The 20946-nt window shown below is 34.8% G+C and overlaps 1 protein-coding gene across 3 annotated transcripts in view; it reads left to right on the forward strand.

The window, feature by feature from the left end:
• CCDC178 (coiled-coil domain containing 178) overlaps positions 1 to 20946 on the forward strand; it is a 477586-nt gene that overhangs the window by 291344 nt on the left and 165296 nt on the right. For 2 of the 3 annotated variants that reach the window (XM_033178030.1, XM_033178032.1), the window contains one exon: positions 425 to 574. In XM_033178030.1, the coding sequence (XP_033033921.1) occupies positions 425 to 574 (150 nt within the window). Of the gene's footprint in view, positions 1 to 424; positions 575 to 20946 lie in introns of those variants that run through there. The other variant, XM_033178033.1, reaches the window with a different exon arrangement.

The following is a 20946-nucleotide window of genomic DNA, read 5'->3' on the forward strand; positions in this document are numbered from 1 at the left end:
ACCATCTACTCATTTAAGCACAAGGGCTAGAGAAAAAGAGAAGAGGATAGGAAACTGTGAAAGTGCTCCTGGGATGCTGATTCAAGGGTCGCAGGATTGGGCACTTTTCAAGGCATGATCGAGGGAAGTTCAGGAGAAAGGCAGTGAAAAGAGGTGAAGTAAAAGTCAGACTAACTCTGATGAATCACACATTAATGTTAAAAAAAAAAAAGCCTGCATCAAAAAAGAATATTATTAAATCAACAAAGGATATTGGTATCAGGAGAAACATTTTTTGATTATTTTGTTATTTTTCTACTATACATAATAGAGCATGTTTAGATAATTTAAAAGATGTAAAAATTCAAACAAATCCAAATTATTTTAATTGCATTTGTATATATATATATACACACAATTAAATTATATTTTTTTTATCTTCTAGAAAATAGCAGCTGATTCACTTGAAGAAAATCTGCGTTTAGCTCGAGAGTATCAACAGCTACAGATGACATTCTTAAAGGAAAAAGACAATTATTTCAATATATATGATAAACAGCTATCACTTGATACTTCAATTAAGGATAAGAAACAGGTATTGGTTTTTCTAACTGTTTTAAGATAATTATTTATGTCATATATGCACTATAAAAGTAAAAAGTAGTCAGTTTGGGTACCTCTGATTTGACGATGATACTCCACAACATGGCCTATTTTCTCTGTGTAGTTTTGTTGTATATTTATATCAACCTTTTAAAATTGAATTTTGAAAGAATATTGGAGAAATGAAAAACTTAGTTTCTAATCCACTATTCTATACTAACTTGCTTTTAACTAATATGACCAGAAAAGCCAATTTTTTATTTGTAGATTTAAATATATTATCATAGTCTTCATATTTTAATTCTAAGAGTCGGTGATTTCCCATGGTAGGCCTCTAAATTGTCTTTTTAGTATACAGGCTCCAAATTCTGGTAACTGTTTTCTTATTAGATATGGAGATTAATTAGAAACTTGGAAAAATAGCTGACTTTCTCTAATTACTGAAAATCATTGAGAATTCTACATATATTTTGTAAAATCTTCTGCAACAGTATGTGGAAAGGTAAAGCACATAATATGCTATGAATCAAAAAGAAAAAAATGTTCCATTACTAGTGTTATAATACAGTCACTTCCTCTATGTTCTCCAGATACTTAGTAACAAGAACAAATATTTTCCTTTGAATATTTGTTTTCCTCCAGGATTCAAATTTGAGAAAATATAGTTATTATTTTTTGACAATGTAACCATGAAAACCAAAGTGATCCTTTCTCCTACTGGTAGCACCCATATTGTTGCATTATAAATCAGTAGTTTAGAATAGTGGTGCTGTGCTTATGGCTATTACGGAATGTTGGGAAGGCAAAGGGTGGGATTTGAATGCAAGTTCTACTAGCTCCATGATCTTGGCAAGTTGCCTTTTCCAACCTCAGTTTTCTCATCTATAAAATAAGATTTACCTCACAGGGTACTTGGTAAATAATAAAAAAGAACCATTCATAATAAGTTACTTTGAAATTTAAGGGCTGCTATACAACTGCAAGTAATTATTACATTCGTCTGGCATCCTCCCTATCTACTTCCCTATTTCCCATCCATCTACTCTCATGAGAGTAAAAGCTTCTGAATACATTGGGAAAGAGAAGAAGGGATTTTTCTCTTAAAATCTTGAAATGATAGCAACATGAAGATACATCGAGGTACAAGTGTTTGGGAGGCTAAGGTGGGAAGATCACCTGAAGTCAGGAGTTTGAGACCAGCCTGGCCAACATGGTGAAACCCTCTCACTACTAAAAATACAAAAACTAGCCAGATGTGGTGGCATGCACCTGAAGTCCCAGCTACTCAGGAGGCTGAGGCAGGAGAACCACTTGAGCCCAGATATGGACGTGGCAGTGAGCCGAGAATGCACTGCTGCACACCAGCATGGGCAACAGACTGAGACTCCATCTCAAAAAAAAAAAAAAAAAATGAAATAAGTGTGTATGGGAAAGAATTGATAATACAACTATCTACCAAAATCTTAGTGTCCTCAAACCATTTTGCAGGATTCAAAGAAAGGGCATGTATGTATCTATGAAGAATTTGTCCAGTCACTTCCTGCATTTGACATTTTTATTTGAGGTTAAATATGTTCTACTTGTTTTTCATAATTGCGAAGGAGAAAATAATCATTGGCTTTACTGTATGTCCTTTTCTATTTGGGGGAAACAAAAATAAATAGTATGTACACTTACCAGTTTATAAAGAATCACTTGGTGGCAAATGACAAATACATTCGATACGTGCATAAATCGTAGAGACCCCATGCTTTTTAAAAGAAAGCCCTAATATCACATTTTCATAGTAAGAGCAAAATTATCTTGATCTCATTTTGGAATTAAAGCAAATCTTGATGCAAGATACAAGGACTGAGACTGTAGTAGGAACAGACAGTGGAGATTGCTAGGAGATTGGGTTTATGTTTGTGATCCCTCAGACGAATCACTTTTAGCACACCTGTTTCAGGGAAACTTTCAAGATTTATTTGTACTTCCAATCATTTTTCATTTCCATCCTTCAGCGATGGAGGTCATTAAGTGCAGGCTGCCCTTGTCAGTGTCATGTAGGATCAATTTGCTGCAATGGACAGAGAGGCCTTATAGATGCTGTTAAATCTGTCAGTGAGAAATCGTATGTCATTAGCGTCTAATGCACTGCTTACAGGATGGAATCTGGCCATCAAAAATGAGAAAACTCTTTAATATTTTAGTCCATTTCCTTGATATTGCAGGATTTCCCATGTATGCAGGTTTTAGTTCTTTGGCCAGTTTCGTTTGGGTACACAAAAGCACTATTCAGTCTCTGATTCCCTTGTTGAATTCCCTTGTCAGATAAAACGGATCTCACTTTTCGGAATTTTGTGCATCTTTTTCCTGTTTTAGACTAATTTCATTGCTTCTGAACATGAATTCCTTTTGGCATGGAAAATAACTGTATTTTAATTATTGTATTTCTCAGGGACTATTATTCTCTCTATACAAATTGTACATTTTCATACTTCTTTGTATTTTTATGCCGAGAGTAATAAAGTAAACCTAATGAAAGAGTAAAACAAATTTAAAATAATGCCCCCTTACTTAACACAATCTTACACACACGTCTCAAATGTTAGAATGCTATAGTATTTCTCTTAGTGTTAATATTATGTCTGCTTTATTTGCTTGTGTTATTTTTGATACTTTCCTGTACTTTTAAAATTTGTAGTGATGGATATTTTTGCCTTTAAAAATCAAAAAGAGGCAAAAGCAAGTATGCAAAATTCTTATTTGCCCTGTTCATGGGTAACGATACAAAATAATCCAATCTAAGACTTCTTAGATGTCAAAATTAAAACTAACACTAGAAATACATGAAGAAAAATCTCTGAAAAACAGATTATACTTCCGTGTGAATATAGACATTTTCGTTAGAAGCTTTCAAATACTTTTTATAAAAATATGTCATTTTTAATATTTTATCTTAAAAATAAAAAATCCATGGGTATTTTGATGAAGTCACCATGTATTTGTTTTAAGTGCCACCTCAGATTCTTTGTGCCTGCACAGAAAGGTAAGTTAAGCAAGCATGCAGAAACTGAAGTGATCTGTTGGTTGAAAACAAGATGGCTTCCAAAATGTGTTAAAATACATGTTTAAAATTATATCATTAACCATTTGTAAAGCTTTATGCTTCCTTACTACAAATCCCAGTGCTTTCAAACTAAGGTAATGAAAATTATTACAGAATCAGTCAACACGTAGCAAATACTTATGTGGACAAAGTATTTGTGCTATATTGTTTGCAAATATTATCTTTCAGTGTCTCTCAATAATCCTGGGGAATTTTCTATTACTATTATATCTCTCCCAATGTAAGATATAGAACTAAGATTGAGTGTCACACAAGATTGCTCAAGTAGAGGAAGATACTGGGATGGGAATCAAATTCAGATTTTTCTTATATCTAATCTATTTCAAAATTATAATACTAACTCTTTACTATAACAATAATTAAACAGTCCTATACATGGCTAATCAGGTTATGTAAAGCTTTGAAGAAAACGTGTAATTTATATATGGTATCTCTAGTGTTCAACTGAAATAGATTATTTAATTCACTAGTTGTTTCTGTAATTTTAGTTCATTGGAGCCACTTTTTCAGTGATTTTTCTGGGGAAAGGGCCACCTGTTTACTTGGAGGAGATTTAATTTTTATAGCGATTATAGGTAGGTTTCATAATTCTAAATTGTAAAACTTTTGAACTAGAAATGCCTTTAGAAATACTGCCTTCCTCTTTAAAAAATAATTTTACAGAGGAAGAATCTTGGGGAGGCCAGAGTGGCTTAGTGATTTACCACATACACAATTAGATAGAAGAAATGTTGTCCTAGAACTTAGTTTTCTTTACTCACATTCAAATGTCCAATAAACTGCAGATGAGCATATGCTATGATTTTTTTTTGGAGGTTTGTCTGGACCAATAGCTGAGATGTAAGCGGCTCTTTTAAGTGATTTGGGCCTGTGAAGGAATCACAGAGACATGAATTAGAGGACTACTCTGCAGCACAGTGTGTTGGCTTCTAGGGAATACTTCTGATCCTCATAGAACATTTGTAATCCATTCATTCAACTATTCAAAATATATTATTAATCACTAATTGTTCTATATACCAGCAACAAACAATTGGAATTTGAAATTTAAAATACCAGCCATGAACAATTGGAATTTGAAATCTAAAACACACTGCCATTTATATTAACACACATGCACACACAAATTAAGTGAATTTAACAAAATATATATAAGATCTATATGAGGAAGAGCACAAAATGAATGAAAGGAATAAATCAAAGAAGATCTAAATAGATGGAGAGATATTCCATATTCATGGCTAGGAAGACTCAATATTGTTAAGATATCCATTATTTCCAACTTGATATATAGAGTCAATATATTCCCAATAAAAATCCCGATGTATTTTGTGAATATCAATCAAATGATTCTAAATTTTTTATGAAATATAAAAATACGCAAAATAACCAGCAAAATATTGAAAAATAAAGTTAGAGAATTAACACTATCTGACTTCAAGATTTACTATAAAGCTGACAAAGATACTATAGAAGATATAGAAACGTGCCACCTTATTTCTGCTTCCGTGCTAAAGGTTGTGCTCTGCAGTCCAGGAGATTCTTTCCTAGACAATGTAGAATCAGAGCTCTCCAGCATCCTTTCTTCACCCCACCAAGAGAAGAATTGTGTATTTTTGCTATTTAATCTACCTTGCCTGGGTCTCACTGGACAACATTTCTATATTAAATTCTCAAAAAATTGTATCATCTATAGATTATATAAATTTTCTCATCAACTTTCCAACACAGTTTTCTTTAATACTCACTTTGTATCGATGTGCTTAGGAGTCAATGTCAATTATAGCAATAAAGTTATTTTCCTAGAGAAATATGAAAGCTGTTTGATTCTCATTTTTATAAGTATTTAGTATTGCTTGTTGTCCTGCACACCATATAACTGTGCTTGGATAGTGATTTCTGTCTGCTTGTTTAATGTAGATAGAAATTCACTTCTTTCGTAGCAAAACCATAAAATAATAGTTTTCCCTATAACAGCTATTTGAAGACCCTATCAGTGTCTCTGCTTCCATTTCTTAGAACACAGGCATGTGGACATGCAAACACACATACACACACACACACACACACACACAAATGGCTTTGGCCCCTGTTTCTTAGAAAACACACACACATACACACACTTGTTCTAAGGCATTATCACACTTTAATTTGCATTAAATTTATACTGTCCTGTTTCTCTGAAGAGTTTTCCTCATGAGACCTGTGAAGAGCTTTGGTGATGCCCAAGACAGAAGTAGACAGCTAATAGTCTGTTGTTTTATCTCAATGAATCTCGCTTTTGTTGTCCAAACTCCATGAGGAAAATACCAATACTGGGAATTTATTGCTGGCCAAGATGTTAAAGAAGTAACCTTGGCTTAAATCAAACCAATTATTCGGTCCAATACCAGTTTTGAGAGAGTTTTCAATATGTGTATCTTTCATGCAATTTTGAAATTTTCTTCTGGTAGAGTTGCATAGCAATGAACAGATTGTTTTTAATATTAGCCACACCTTAAGAGTGATTTATTGAGTGTGGTGATAGACTCTAGTATATAAAAAATATTTAGGATAAAATTTTTGTGTGTGTGTGTGTGTGTGTGTGTGTGTGTATCTCAACCAATGGCTGTTTTGTTCCCCAGGGAATATCTGGATATCTGGCAGTGTCTGGAGACATTTTTGGTTGCCTCTGGCATCTAGAAGGCAGAAGCCAAGAATAAGGATGTTGCTAATCATCCTACAGTGCACAGGACAGTCCCTCTCCCCTTCACACACACCAAAATTCTCCAGCCCAAATGTCAATAGAGCTGAGGTTAATAAACCTTTATATACAGAGGGAGAGAGAATTTACCTGTCATATATATGTAATGTGCATGTGTATGTGTATATACATATATATAACATGAAACACTGTTTACTATATCCCCTTCTTAAAGATTTAAACTGCATTTGTATATTTAAAATTCTGAGAAATTCAATATTAAGAAATCTGTTGACTCTGTTAACCCTGAATTTTCTATTGTCCCTGGAATTCTTTCTTCTCAGGAAAAGTATTTACTACTGATTGACTTGGTGTTTAGTAGATTAAACCTTGGAAAATGTTATTCTCTTTATATATATATATATATATTATTTATATATATATAAAGAGATATATAAAAATATATATAAAGAGATATATATATTAAGAGACTAACATAATATAATATAATATATAATATAAAACATCAGAGAATAAGAGACAACTTTGTCACAAACTGTACTTTCATGATATTCTGCTGATATATAACTTTAATAAAAAAATAAGTATTCTTTATATTACCAATAAAGCCATAGAATAATTTTGAATATTTTCAGATAAATATGTTCTTTGGGAATCCACACCTATCCAGAATGCTGACTTTCTTTGATGCTGTAGTAGAGCAATAAAATGAAATAGTGTTGTTTTTATCACTTGAAACCTATGTTTAAAAAATTACAATAAAACAAGTAAAATATTTTTGTATACAACTTTTATGATAGGTATATTTTCTAATTAGCTACTACATGACTTATAACTGCCATTGATTTTCAATTCTGTGGGATTATCTGTTAATGATTTTTTCATTTTGAGCTGTGCATAAGCTTCTCAATGACAAACATTTGGAAAAACTCATTTCGTAATCATCTTTTCACAAATCTATGAGCTATATCTTATAGTCATTTATTAAAATAAGTATTAATATAGAAAATGTGTATTTATATGCTAAATATTTTCTTTAGTCATTTCTTTTTTCTTCGGAATTTAACCGTCATTGAAGGTGAGATGGGAAACCTATAGACAGCTTATTTAATCCCATGAGCCTCTGATAATAAGGAATATTAATATCTCCCTAGCAGGATGGTTGTATAAAACAATATACTAATAATTACTATTTATGAAGCACTACTATGTGCTAGGCACTTTGTTAGCTTTTATATGTAATTTTTTTTTTTTTTTTGAAACGGAGTCTCGCTCTGTCGCCCAGGCTGGAGTGCAGTGGCTGGATCTCAGCTCACTGCAAGCTCCGCCTCCCAGGTTTTACGCCATTGTCCTGCCTCAGCCTCCAGAGTAGCTGGGACTACAGGCGCCCGCCACCTCGCCCGGCTAGTTTTTTTGTATTTTTTAGTAGAGACGGAGTTTCACCATGTTAGCCAGGATGGTCTCAATCTCCTGACCTCGTGATCCGCCCGTCTCGGCCTCCCAAAGTGCTGGGATTACAGGCGTGAGCCACCGCGCCCGGCCTATATGTAATCTTATTTAATTCTCTGAACAACTCTCTGAAGCATAAAAATATGTTTTAAATATAAAGCACCTAGAACAGTTTTCTACAAACTATATTTTGCATATAGAAGTTATGGCCACTAATTTTTCTATATATGTGTCTCTCATTTCTTGTATCAAATTGAAGTGTGATTATATGATTATAACATGATCTTCTAGTCTATAATAGGTATTAAACAGTGTATGCAACCTGAGAATATGGGATGGATTATGAGTAGAGAGGACAGAAGTGGAAGTAGTAGAGACATTATGATAATCCATTAGAAAAACATGCGAGGCCCTAAGGAATGAAGGAATCGCACCATAGCAAGAAATCTAATGCCCAGGTAAAACTGACAGAGGATGATACAGTAGAAAATCATGTATATATGCATGTATAAAACCAGGCATGAGGGATAGACTCAGCAATGACACATGGGTTGGAGAAATTAATCCAAATATTTCTTTTCTTTTCTTTTCTTTTACTTTCTGTTTTTTGTTTTTTGTTTTTTGTTTTTTTTGAGATGGGGCCTTGCACTGTTGCCCAGGCTGGAGTGCAGTGGCGTGATGTCAACTCACTGCGACCTCCACCTCCAGGTTCAAGAAATTCTCCTGTCTCAGCCTCCCAAGTAGCTGGGATTACAGGTGCCCACCACCATGCCCAGCTAATTTTTTGCATTTTTAATAGAGACGGGGTTTCAGTATGTTGACCAGGCTGGTCTTCAACTCCTGACCTTGTGATCTGCCCACCTCAGCCTCTCAAAGTGTTGGGATTATAGTGAGCCACTGTGATCGGCCGTTAATCCGAATCTTATACCACCAAACACCAATTAGAACACATATATAAATGAAAAGATCTCATTTGCAATAGCTACAACAGCCAAAAATTTCCCAGAAATACCTAATATGAAATATGTCATTTGTAATCTTCATGAAGGAACCTGTAAAATTTTACAGATGGAAAAGATAATAAAACAGCACAGTCATAACAATACCCAACATTTTAATTTGGTTAATCTGGAATCTTCATGTTATAATTTGAAAGCAATTCCAAACAAATTACAAGAATATTTTTTGGATGCTGATAAAACTATTCTCTACTGGAACACAAAAACAGATTAAAGGATTATGGAGAAAATGAGGGAATATTTGTTCTAGCTTGTTCTTAAACAAATAATAAAGCTACGAGAAGTGTAACATGTTATAACAATGACAAAAAGTTCAATGCATCACAAGGACTGGCTGCAAAAAGAAGTCCTAATATGCCTATATTTATTGTATAAAAATGTGAAAAATGCAAAGAAATGCAGCATAGTCTTTTCAACAAAATGGTGCAAGGCTTACTGTATGTTTTCAGGAAACTACAAATAAATCCTACCTCGAACCACGCCAAAAACCACAAATGCTCTCAAGTGTTAAATATAAACACAAAGTGTAGCTGAATAGGCATCTTATCTTGAAATGAGAAGAGTTTTTATCAACATCATGAAAAAGAAGAAATCTTTTTAAATGAATATTTATAAATTTGCTGACATGAAAATTAAATGTCTGTGAGTTTAAAACTATGGGAAAATATTTCAACACCTGTGTCAAACATGGACTTAATATTTTTACCACATGGAGTGCTACTCTCTGTCACTTAAAAGATAACTTCTCTAGTAGATCATGAAAAAACTAAATAAGTATTGCCTTGGTATGTCTTGTCTTTGTTGAATATTTTAAAAAATACAAAGCAAGTTGATAAATAAAAGGGAGAAAAGTATCCTTAATAGTTAAAAAAAAAAAAGGAAAGGAAAACAACAGGAGAGCATTTGCACCCACCAGATTAGCGTAATATTTTACAGTAATAATATCTAGTTTTTGGAGGAAGCACTGAAAAATGGACACTTTCACCAATGGTGATATTGTACTTTGAAATGCTCCCTATGAAGAACAAATTGACAATATATAGCAAGAGCTTTAATATATTCATACCCTTTTTCTCTAAGGAACATTACCAAAATATGCACAAATGGTGTTTTCAACAAGAATTGGATGATAAAATGGGCAGAACAGTGTAGCATGGAGCCAGACTGCCTGGGTTTGAATCCTGCCCTTTTACTCCCTAGCTATGATTTTGAACAAGTCATTTACCTCTTGGAGCCTGTGGTTCCTGATCTGTAAAATGAGAATAACAGCAGAATCTACTTGATACAGTTTTTCTGACAACTAATTTAATACATGTAAAGATTTCTGACAGCCTTTGATACATAGTAAGTTCTACATGTATTTCAGTTACATTTGTTGTTGTTATTAAATGAGATTATGTAACATACTTCACAGATTCTTTAGTATGTATGAAGAGAGAATAAGAATCAAAACAGGTATTATTATCATTATTTTTATACTATTATGAAATAACCTGAACCGTGATAATGGAATCCTTATAGGAATGACTTTTATTACCTTGTATTAAGAAAGATTATATGAAATCAAAACACATTGTAAAATTATCACTTTCTGTTAAGCAAGAGTGAATTAAAACAATAGATATCAGGTAACTTAGATGTGATTATTTTTATTTTCAAAGGATTCTTACATCATGAGAGGCTCTAGTAACATAGTGAGTCACACAATCATTTCAATTATACTAAACTAACTGGGATTTTGTCTGTACCCAAATTTCCAGAGAATATATTTTGCATGCTGTGCTCTAATTATTCATATTCTTCTTTTTGATATGGGGGTCTCACTCTGTCACCCAGGTTGGAGTACAGTGATGTGATCTCAGCTCACTGAAACCTCTGCCTCCTAGGCTCAGGTGATCCTCCCACCTCAGCCCCCTGAGTAGCTGAGACCACAGGTGCATGCCACCATGTCTGGCTAATTTTTGTAATTTGGGTAGAGATGAAGTTTCACTATGTGTTGCCCAGGCTGGTCTCAAACTCCTGCGCTCAAGCAATCTGCCTGCCTCGGCCTCCCAAAGTGCTGGGATTACAGAAGTGAGCCACCATCCCAGACCTAATGATTCGTATTCTGTGAATACCTGTGTACACCTGATTCTACTAAAAGAAATTAATTGATTTTGGGAGGTTCCTCAACTAATTCACTAGATACTAATTCACAAGTTAAATTTTTTCCTGCTTTCTTGAAGTGAACCTTGAGTAAAGCAATTTACTGGTACAGTGTGACCCATTAAGAGTTTGTTAATAAGTGACTATGGAAAAATATTGTGGACAGATAGACATTAAAAATACTTTCCTTTTGTCAGTTGAAGAGTAATTCTCACTGATTTCCTATCAAAATAATCCTGAAAATGACAAATGTTCTTTTTTACAACCTTGTACTTTTCCATCATAGTAAATCACTGATTAACAAATAAAACAACATATACAGGCAATACCTTATCTGAGAAAAAGAAAAGTAACAATGCAGTGACTACAGTGTTTAGAGTTTTGTGAGACTGTGTCAGATATAAAATCCTTGTCTAGTTATTTCCCTTGGTATGGGGTATCAGAATTGTGTGGTCTTTCAAGAAAAAAAAATATTTTAAAGAAAGATATATGCACTGTACTCATAGGTTATTGAGAAAAGTATATAAAACAAAGCTACTGTCTGAATGATGTACATAGAAAAAGAGCAAAAATGTTATCTGTAAAAGCAGAAAAGAATATAGCTTGCTTGACTTTTTGTATCAAGCAAGCTATGGCAATCTTTTGATTCTAATATGAAACTATAGTAAGGATCATTGCACTAATGCATGAGGATTTGTGATAATGTTGCAGAAATTTTACTGTCAAAACTGAACTGCAGTGTAATGACTTTTGTTATCATGGTTTCTAATAACTATTCAGCATGAATTGACCCTACATATGTTTTGCTGCAATAATGTGTCACTAACTCAGAAAGCTAAAAAGAAAATAAAAAGCAGTTAACATAATGCTGTGTATGACTTCATGATAACCTTTACTATTAATATTGTTAAAACAATTATATTAATAATAGTCATTATGCAAGCTATGGGATCACATGTCAATAAAACCTTAGACACATTGTGACAGTTCTGGCTAAAGAAACCTACGGAGTACTTTACAATAAAATATGTCCTCCTCGGTTCAGCCTGGGCACTAGTTACTGACTGTGCTCTTACTACTTCCATATCTGATTGTTACCTCTATTGTACAGAGTCTTTGACAAGTTTCCCTACTTCCTATAATGTGTTTATTTTTCCTTTTATGGGCTATCTCTTTAGTTTTTTACTTTCTATATTTTTGCATGTCCTTATTGCACCTCCTTATTGCAGTATATTTTTATTTCAGCATCTCTTCATTGCAATAAATAAGAGAAAGTAGAATGTTTACTTTTCTGTGTGGCAGTCACCATGCTAGACATTTACAACAGGTGTAAATCATTGAGTTGCACCAACCATATCATAAATGTTGACCAATTACAGATATCGTTATCATTTTTATTCTATTATTATTTAATTCATAAAAACACTATGAAACAACTGGGAATATTCCCATTTTTCCTTAGAAAACAAAGCTACTGTATTAATTTGCTGGGGCTGCCCTAACAAAGTGCCACAGACTGAGTGATTTAAACAACAGACATTTATTGTCTCAGAGTTTTGGAGGCCAGAATATGAGATGAAGGTGTCAACAGGGTTGATTCTTTCTGATGATCTGGTGGTACGGATCTGTTCCCAGCCCCTCCCTTGCTTGTAGGGGGCCATGTTTTTCCTGTGTCAATAGTGTCTTCCGTTTGTATGCACCTGTCCAGATCTCCTCTTCTTTTCTTTTTTTAACTTTCATTTTAGGTTCAGGGTTACATGTGCAGATTTGTTACATAGGTAAACTCATGTCATGCGGTTTTGGTGTACAGATTATTTTGTCACACAGGTACTAAGCATAGTAACTATTAGTTATGTTTCTGTTTCTCTCCCTCCTCCCACCCACTACCCTCAAGTAGGCTCCAGCATCTGTTGTTCCCTTCTTCGTGTCCACAAGTTCTCATCATTTAGCTCCCACTTATAAGTGAGAGCATGTGAGATTTGGTTTTCTGTTTCTATGTTAGTTTGTTAAGGATACCAGCCTCCAGCTGCATCCACATTCCCACAAAAGACATGATCTCATGATCTCATTCGTTTTATGGTTACATAGTATTCTACAGTGTAGATGCACCACATTTTCTTTATCCAATCTGTCCTTGATAGGCATTTGTGTTGATTCCATGTCTTTGCTGTTGTGAAGAATGCTGCAATGAACATTCACTTACATGTGTCTTTATGGTAAAATGATTTCTATTCCTCTGCGTACATACCCAGTAATAGAATTGCTGAGTCAAATGGTAGTTCTGTTTTTAGCTCTTTGAGAAATTGCCACACTGCTTTCCACAATAGTTGAACTTACACTCCCAAGTGTATGAGTGTTCCCTTTTCTCCACAATCTCACCAGCATCTATTATATTTTGACCTTTTAATAATAGCCATTCTGACTGGTGTGAGATGGTATCTCATTGTAGTTTTGATTTGCATTTCTCTAATGATCAGTGATATTGAGCTTTTTAAAATATGCTTGTTGGTCACATGTATGTCTTCTTTTGAAAACTGTTGATGTCCTTTGCCCACTTTTTAATGGGGTTGTTTTTGGCTTTTAAGTCTGTTTAAGTTCCTTATGGACACTGGATATTAAACATTTGTCAGATGCACACTTTGCAAAAATTTTCTCCCGTATTGTAAATTGTCTATTTACTCTGCTGATAGTTTTCTTTTGCTGTGCATAAGCTCCTTGGTTTAATTAGATCCCATTTGTCAACTTTTGGTTTTGTTATGATTGTTTTTGGTGTCTTCAACATGAAACTTTTGCTGGTTCTTATCTCCAGAATCGTATTGCCTAGGTTATCTTCCAGGGTTTTTTTAGGTTTGGATTGTACATTTAAGTCTTAAGTTCATCTCGAGTCCATTTTTGTGTATGGTGTAAGGAAGGGGTCCAGTTTCAAACCTCTGAATATTTCTAGCCAGTTATCTCCTCACCATTTATTGAATAGGGGGCCTTTCTGCATTGCATGTTTTTTCACTCAGAGAGCCATATAAATGTTATATTTCAATAGTTTGTCTTTCTATATACAACCACTTTCCCCCCACAAAAAAAAAAAAAAAAACACAGTTTAGAATTTTTTTTAAGTTTTTTTTTATTATTATACTTTAAGTTCTAGGGTACATGTGCATAACATGCAGGTTTGTTACATATGTGTACTTGTGCCATGTTGGTGTGCTGGACCCATCAACTCGTCAGCACCCATCAACTTCTCATTTACATCAGGTATAATTCCCAATGCAATCCCTCCCCCCTCCCCCCTCCCCATAAGAGGCCCCGGTGTGTGATGTTCCCTTTCCCGAGTCCAAGTGATCTCATTGTTCAGTTCCCACCTATGAGTGAGAATATGCGGTGTTTGGTTTTCTGTTCTTGTGATAGTTTGCTGAGAATAATGGTTTCCAGCTGCATCCATGTCCCTACAAAGGACACAAACTCATCCTTTTTTATGGCTGCGTAGTATTCCAAGGTGTATATGTGCCACATTTTCTTAATCCAGTCTGTCACTGATGGACATTTGGGTTGACTCCAAGTCTTTGCTATTGTGAATAGTGCTGCAATAAACATACGTGTGCATGTGTCTTTATAGCAGGATGATTTATAATCCTTTGGGGTTATACTCAGTAATGGGATGGCTGGGTCATATGGTACTTCTAGTTGGAGAAAATTTTTGCTATCTATTCATCTGACAAAGGGCTAATATCCAGAACCTACAAAGAACTCAGACAAATTTACAAGAAGAAAACAACCCCGTCAAAAAGTGGGCAAAGGATATGAACAGGCATTTCTCAAAAGAAGACATGCATACAGCCAACAGACACATGAAAAAATGCTCATCATCACTCGCTATCAGAGAAATGCAAATCAAAACCACAACGAGATACCATCCCACACCAGTTAGAATGGCAATCATTAAAAAGTCAGGAAACAACAGGTGCTGGAGAGGATGTGGAGAAATAGGAACACGTACACACTGTTGGTGGGATTGTAAACTAGTTCAACCATTGTGGAAAACAGTTTGGCGATTCCTCAAGGATGCCATTTATTTCTTTTTCTTGCCTGATTGCTCTGACCAGGACTTCCAATACTGTGTTGAATAGAGGTGGCAGGAGAGGGCACTCTTGTCTTGTGCTGGTTTTCAATGGGAATGTTTCCAGCTTTTCCCCATTCAGTATGATGTTGCCATTGATGGCTCTTCTTATTTTGAGTTGTGTGCCTTCAATACCTACTTTATTGAGAGTTTTTAACATGAAGCGATGTTGAATTTTATTTCAAGCCTTTACTGCATCTATTGAGATAATCAAGTGGTGTTTGTCTTTAGTTCTATTGGCATGAGTCATATTTATTGATTTGCGTATGATGAACCAACCTTGCATCCCAAGGATGAAGCCTACTTCATCATGGTAGATTAGCCTTTTGATGCACTGCTAGATTTTGTTTGCAAGTATTTTGTTAAGGAGTTTTGCATCAATGTTCATCAATGCTATTGCCCTGAAGTTTTCTTTTTGTCGTCGTTGTGTGTCTGCCAGGTTTTCATGTCAGGATGACGCTGGCTTCATAGAATGAGTTCGGGAGGAGTCCCTCCTCAGTTTTTTGTAATAGTTTCGGTAGGTATGGTACCAGCTCTTCTGTGTACACCTGGTAGAATTTGGCTGTGAATTCATCTGGTCCTGGGCTTTTTTTGATTGGTAGGCTATTTATTACTGATTCAATTTTGGAACTCATTATTGATCTGTTCAGAGAATCAGTTTCTTGCTCATTCAGTCTTGGGAGGGTGTATGTGTCTGGGAATTTATCCATCTCTCCTAGGTTTTCTAGTTTGTGTGCACAGAGGTATTTGTAGTAGTTTCTGATGGTTATTTTTATTTCTGTAGAGATAGTGGTAACATCCTCTCTATCATTTCTAATTGTATTTATTTTGATCTTCTCTCTTTTCTTCTTTATTAGTCTAGCTAGCGGCCGATCTATATATATATATATTTTTTTTTTTTTTCCAAAAAACTCCCTCTTAGGTCAACTGATAAAGATATCACTCATTTTGGATTAGGGAACATTATAATCACCTCATTTTTAGCTCGGCTACCTCTGTAAAGATCCTGTCTCTAAATAGGGTCATGTTACAAGCTACTTGGGTTAGGACTTCAACATATGCAATTGGGATAAAAGGGAATACTATTTAGCCTATAACAGGTACTTTGTTTAATTTTAGGCCACTCTATTTGTAAGTGGGAACCAGAGCTAGCATTCAAACCCAGGACCCTGGGACTTATTCTCCTTCTATTATTTTATTTTTCTTTACCATGCCCAACTCATTATCCATATACAGGGTATAACTGTCTCTCTTTAAATGCAAAAATATTTCAATTATAAATATTTTGTAGTACCTGTGATATTGGGCATGAATATGATTAACCAATGCTTAGTAATAAAATATTTTTTGAGAGAGAGTTTATGGTGTTACATAGGAAATGGTAGATCATTTATGTTTCTAATCAATGCTGAAAGTTCAGGCAGATAAATACCTCTCCCACTAGAGGAACTTTAAAATCTCCTCCCATTGTCTCAGACAACAGAACATGTGTTTACCAGAAGATCTTGATCCTAAACAGATTGCTACAGACACAAAGATGAAGGGTGAGGGTACACACCCTATTAGCAGCTCCAAGCAGCTGCTAGCATTTAGCAGAGAATACAGAGTAAAGCAAAGTTTGCTGTGAAAATTTGATGATAGAGATACTGAGATTGATATTCTGGAAAACATGGTAGCATGACAGGGTTAGATGCACTACCGCCTCCTCCCCCTCACACACACCAAGAGCTGACTAGATTAACCCAAGAGAAGTTTCGAAAGTTTTAAGGAAAGAATATTATAGAGAATATTATAATAATCAATGCTGACAAGATGGAGTGCTGACAAATATATCACACAAAGAGGAGAAAGGCAACACATTTGGAAAAACAAATGAAGATATGGAGTGCTGATAATTAGAAACTCTCATTTCTGAGAGACATCTGAAATGTGGCAGTAAGCAATGGGAGGAATTATGGTATCCCTTTCCTCAAATATCCTCCTATATTGGAAACATGTGGCCTGAAGTAAGGACTACCACATTGAATCCCCTGTCAAGTGTGAAGACTGATGTTCGTAAGAGGAATGTCTGCTAACGTGGATGGGATCTTTCTTACCTAAGAATGCTAGGATTGGAGGTGTCACTCATGGATATCTGGGGAAGTCCATCTGAAGTCATTGTCAGGACTGAGAACCGCCAGTAGCACAGCATGCCTGTGTGTGAGCAAGGCATGGGGTCACCCATATGAAAAGCCAGGTGGTCTTAGAGCTTTTCTCTGATGATTCTTTACTACATTATAAATTTCAGGAATAAAGAAGTAATTCCATGAAGCATGTATTAGAAGAAATATAATGCCTACAAAGGGAATATAACTTCAGACTTAATCTCCACAATATTTTATGACAGAAAACTGTAGAAAAATATCTACATAATTTTTTTTCAGATGAAGTTTCGCTTTTGTACCCCAGGCTGGAGTGTAGTGGCGCAATCTCAGCTCACTACAACCTCTGCCTCCTGGGACCAAGCAATTCTCCTGCCTCAGCCTCCCAAGTAGCTGGGATTACAGGCATGCACCACCATGCCTGGCTAATTTTTGTATTTTTAGTAGAGACGGAGTTTCACCGTGTTGGCCATGCTGGTCTTGAACTCCTGACCTCGAGTGATCTGCCTGCCTCGGCCTCCCAAAGTGCTAGTATTACAGGCGTGACCCACCATGACTGACCAATAACTACATAATTTTAAAGAAAAAATTAAAGCAAGAATATTGTATCTAGTCAAGTTATTGCTTATGTGATGGGAACAGAAAGGTATTTTTTTTTTTGCTTGTTTAAAAATTTTTATTTTTAATTTTGAAGTTACACAGTAGGTATTATACATATTTATAGATACATGAAATATTTTGATATGGAAATATAATGCATAATAATCACAATGTAGAGAATTGAATTTTCATACCCTCAAGCATTTACCTTTGTGGTGCAAACAATACAGTTCTACTCCAGAAAGGTATTTTTGAATGAACAAGCAGCAAATATAGATTAATTAGCAAGCTTTAAAAATCCAGATGTCCAATAAACATAGGCAAACTGTTTCTACCTCTCTAAAAATCATATATGTACAAATTAAATGGAGATACAAGTCTTCAATTCTCTTTTCAAAAGATCAGTAAGACTGATTATACACAGTGACAGTAGGTTATACACAGTGATACTAGGGGAGTGGAAGGAAAAAGAGGCATTCATAGAAGATGAGAATTCATCTGACATCAAATCCATCAAAGTATCTGCTCTACTCCACAGTTAATGTCTTTCCACCTGTTTAAGATTGAAGTATGTCTGCTCCTAATATAGATGTCTTTTCAGTTGTGCCCTGGATTCCATCCTCTTTCACCTTCTCAAAGTCATCACTCATACAATTTTCCTATCCTTCCATATCTTAATTTCCCTCTCCACTGAATTATTTTCATCATCATGTATTATACAAATATACTATAATATCTGCCATCTCAAGAACTCACTTTTGAGTCCATGTTCTCTGGAGCACTTTATGTTTTGTTGCAAATTTTGGAATGAGTTGTCTACATTTGCAGTCTTCATCACTTTCCATTCTCTTCTTTGAAGTACCGTTTGTCAATTGCCTCCATGATGTCAAACCCCATAGGGTGTATCTGGTCTCATCTTGCTCAATAGCTCAACCATATTTGATCACTGTTTACCACTCCCCTTCCTGAAGCACTCTCCCTTGGCCATGACACCATGGCCTCCTATTTTCCTCCCACCTCACTGCACACTAGACAGAATATCTCTTGTGTCAGCAAATTTTACTCTGCTCTACTTCTGAATGTTGGAGTTCTCCAGGGCTCCATGGTGAAATCCCTTTACTTTTGTTTATCTACCTTTATCTCTTCAGGTGGATGCCTAAGTGTGAATGAATAAAATATAATTTTAAGCAAAAGAAACCAGCCACAGAAATGGATACTGTGCAATTTTTGGTCTATATAAACAGGTGCAATTAATCTATGATGTTGGGAGTAGTTACTCACTGTTGGTAGGAAGCAGTGATTGGAAGAGGGCATAAAGGGAGATTGAGAATGATGTAATGTTTTCTTTCTTAATCTGTGTTCAGTTTGTGAATAATTCATTGTGCTACACACTTATGTGCATGCTTTAATATATATATACACATTTTAAGTATATATTAAATTATATAGATATATATAAAATCATAATTAAATTAAAATTTAAAATCACCCAGTAACTTACCCCTATATTAAGGATAAAATCCACATTTCTTGCCCTGGCCTCTCAGACTGCATAATCCAGTCTCTTCCTTATTCAGATTACTCTCTTACTCACCTCAGTGTGCTCTAGTCTCCAGCTACTTTTTGATCCTTGACCACTAGCCTCATTACCAACATAGGGACCTTGAATTTCCAGATGCTTTGAGCTGTATATATTCCCAAAAATTTTCATACGTGCCTTCTTCTTAACCATTTAATCACCAGATTAAAAGTCCCTTCCTTAGAGCAGCCTTCCCAGCATCACTAAAGTTGTCCTTTAGCCACCCACTATCATGCCACCCTATGTATTTTCTTTGCTGTTAATACTCTGACATTTTATTTTATGTTTATTTGTTCATGGTTTATTTCTGCCGTAAACGTATGCTCAATACAAGCGAGGAACTTATTATCTAATTCACAACCATTATTCTAGCACCTAGAGAAGTGCCCGGCAAATATTTTTGCAATTACTCGATGATCGTTCCCAGTGGGTATCTAACAAAATGTTTATGCATACCCACTGAGACAGCATTTCTACATCTAGAAATTTATAGGAAAATAATCTGAAAGTCTGCAAAGATATATGTATAATGATGCTGATTATAGTACTCTTTATAAAAAAGGAAATTGTCAGCAAATTCAATATACAGTAATATAGAATTGTCTGAGTATATGAGAGAATTTGTATACAATGGAGTACTATGCAACCTTTTAAATGAATGGTATAAAGAGCTTCAGTACATAGTTAAGTGAAAATTAAGGTGTTTTCACATCATGTAATCATGTAATGTATGATTCCCACTTTGTATTCTCACATTATTAGATTTTATTATAATCATTTCTATCCATCTATCAGTCTACCTGTAAAGCTACATTCCAAAAGTTAGCAATACTTAGGCTGCAAATGATTTTCATTTTCTTCTTTATTTCTCTATTTTATTTTTATTATATTTATTTTATGATATAAAAATGTAAAGCCATTTTATGTTACAAAAAAGAAAAAATTAATAAGGGCCCTGAAACAAGAAGTGCGCACTGAAAAATAAATGTTATGAGATTTTGAAAAAATGTGGGATACCCACAAGTAAAAAATCTAGAAAAATCCAAGTCAGACAGAATCCCAAATATCCTCAGCTTCCACTGTAAATACTTTACACTATAATTCATTTGCTTTGATTATTAAAAAATGTATAGTTGGCCAGGCGCAGTGACTCATGCCTGTAATCCCAGCAGTTTGGGAGGCCAAGGTGGGTCGATCACTTGAGGCCAGGAGTTTGACACCAGCCTGGCCAACATAGTGAAAGCACCTTTTGAGGAATTGTTCTACTTTTATGTAAGAAAAAAGTGAACCCTGCAGAACAATTTAAATCAATGTTGAAAGAAAGAATTGGCAAAACTCTGCAGTATGCCTTAAAATACATACTTATAAATTTAAAATTATTTTATTTTTCTGTGATGTTGACACACAATACACAAATAATGAAGACACATTCTATTCTTCTTTCCATTAAGGACATCTTAAGTCAATACACATCGAGTTTAAATTCTGGCTCTGATAAGACCTT

The sequence above is a fragment of the Trachypithecus francoisi genome, unplaced genomic scaffold (assembly GCF_009764315.1).
Source record: "Trachypithecus francoisi isolate TF-2019V2 unplaced genomic scaffold, Tfra_2.0 Lachesis_group19, whole genome shotgun sequence".
NCBI classification, from domain to species: Eukaryota; Metazoa; Chordata; class Mammalia; order Primates; family Cercopithecidae; genus Trachypithecus; species Trachypithecus francoisi.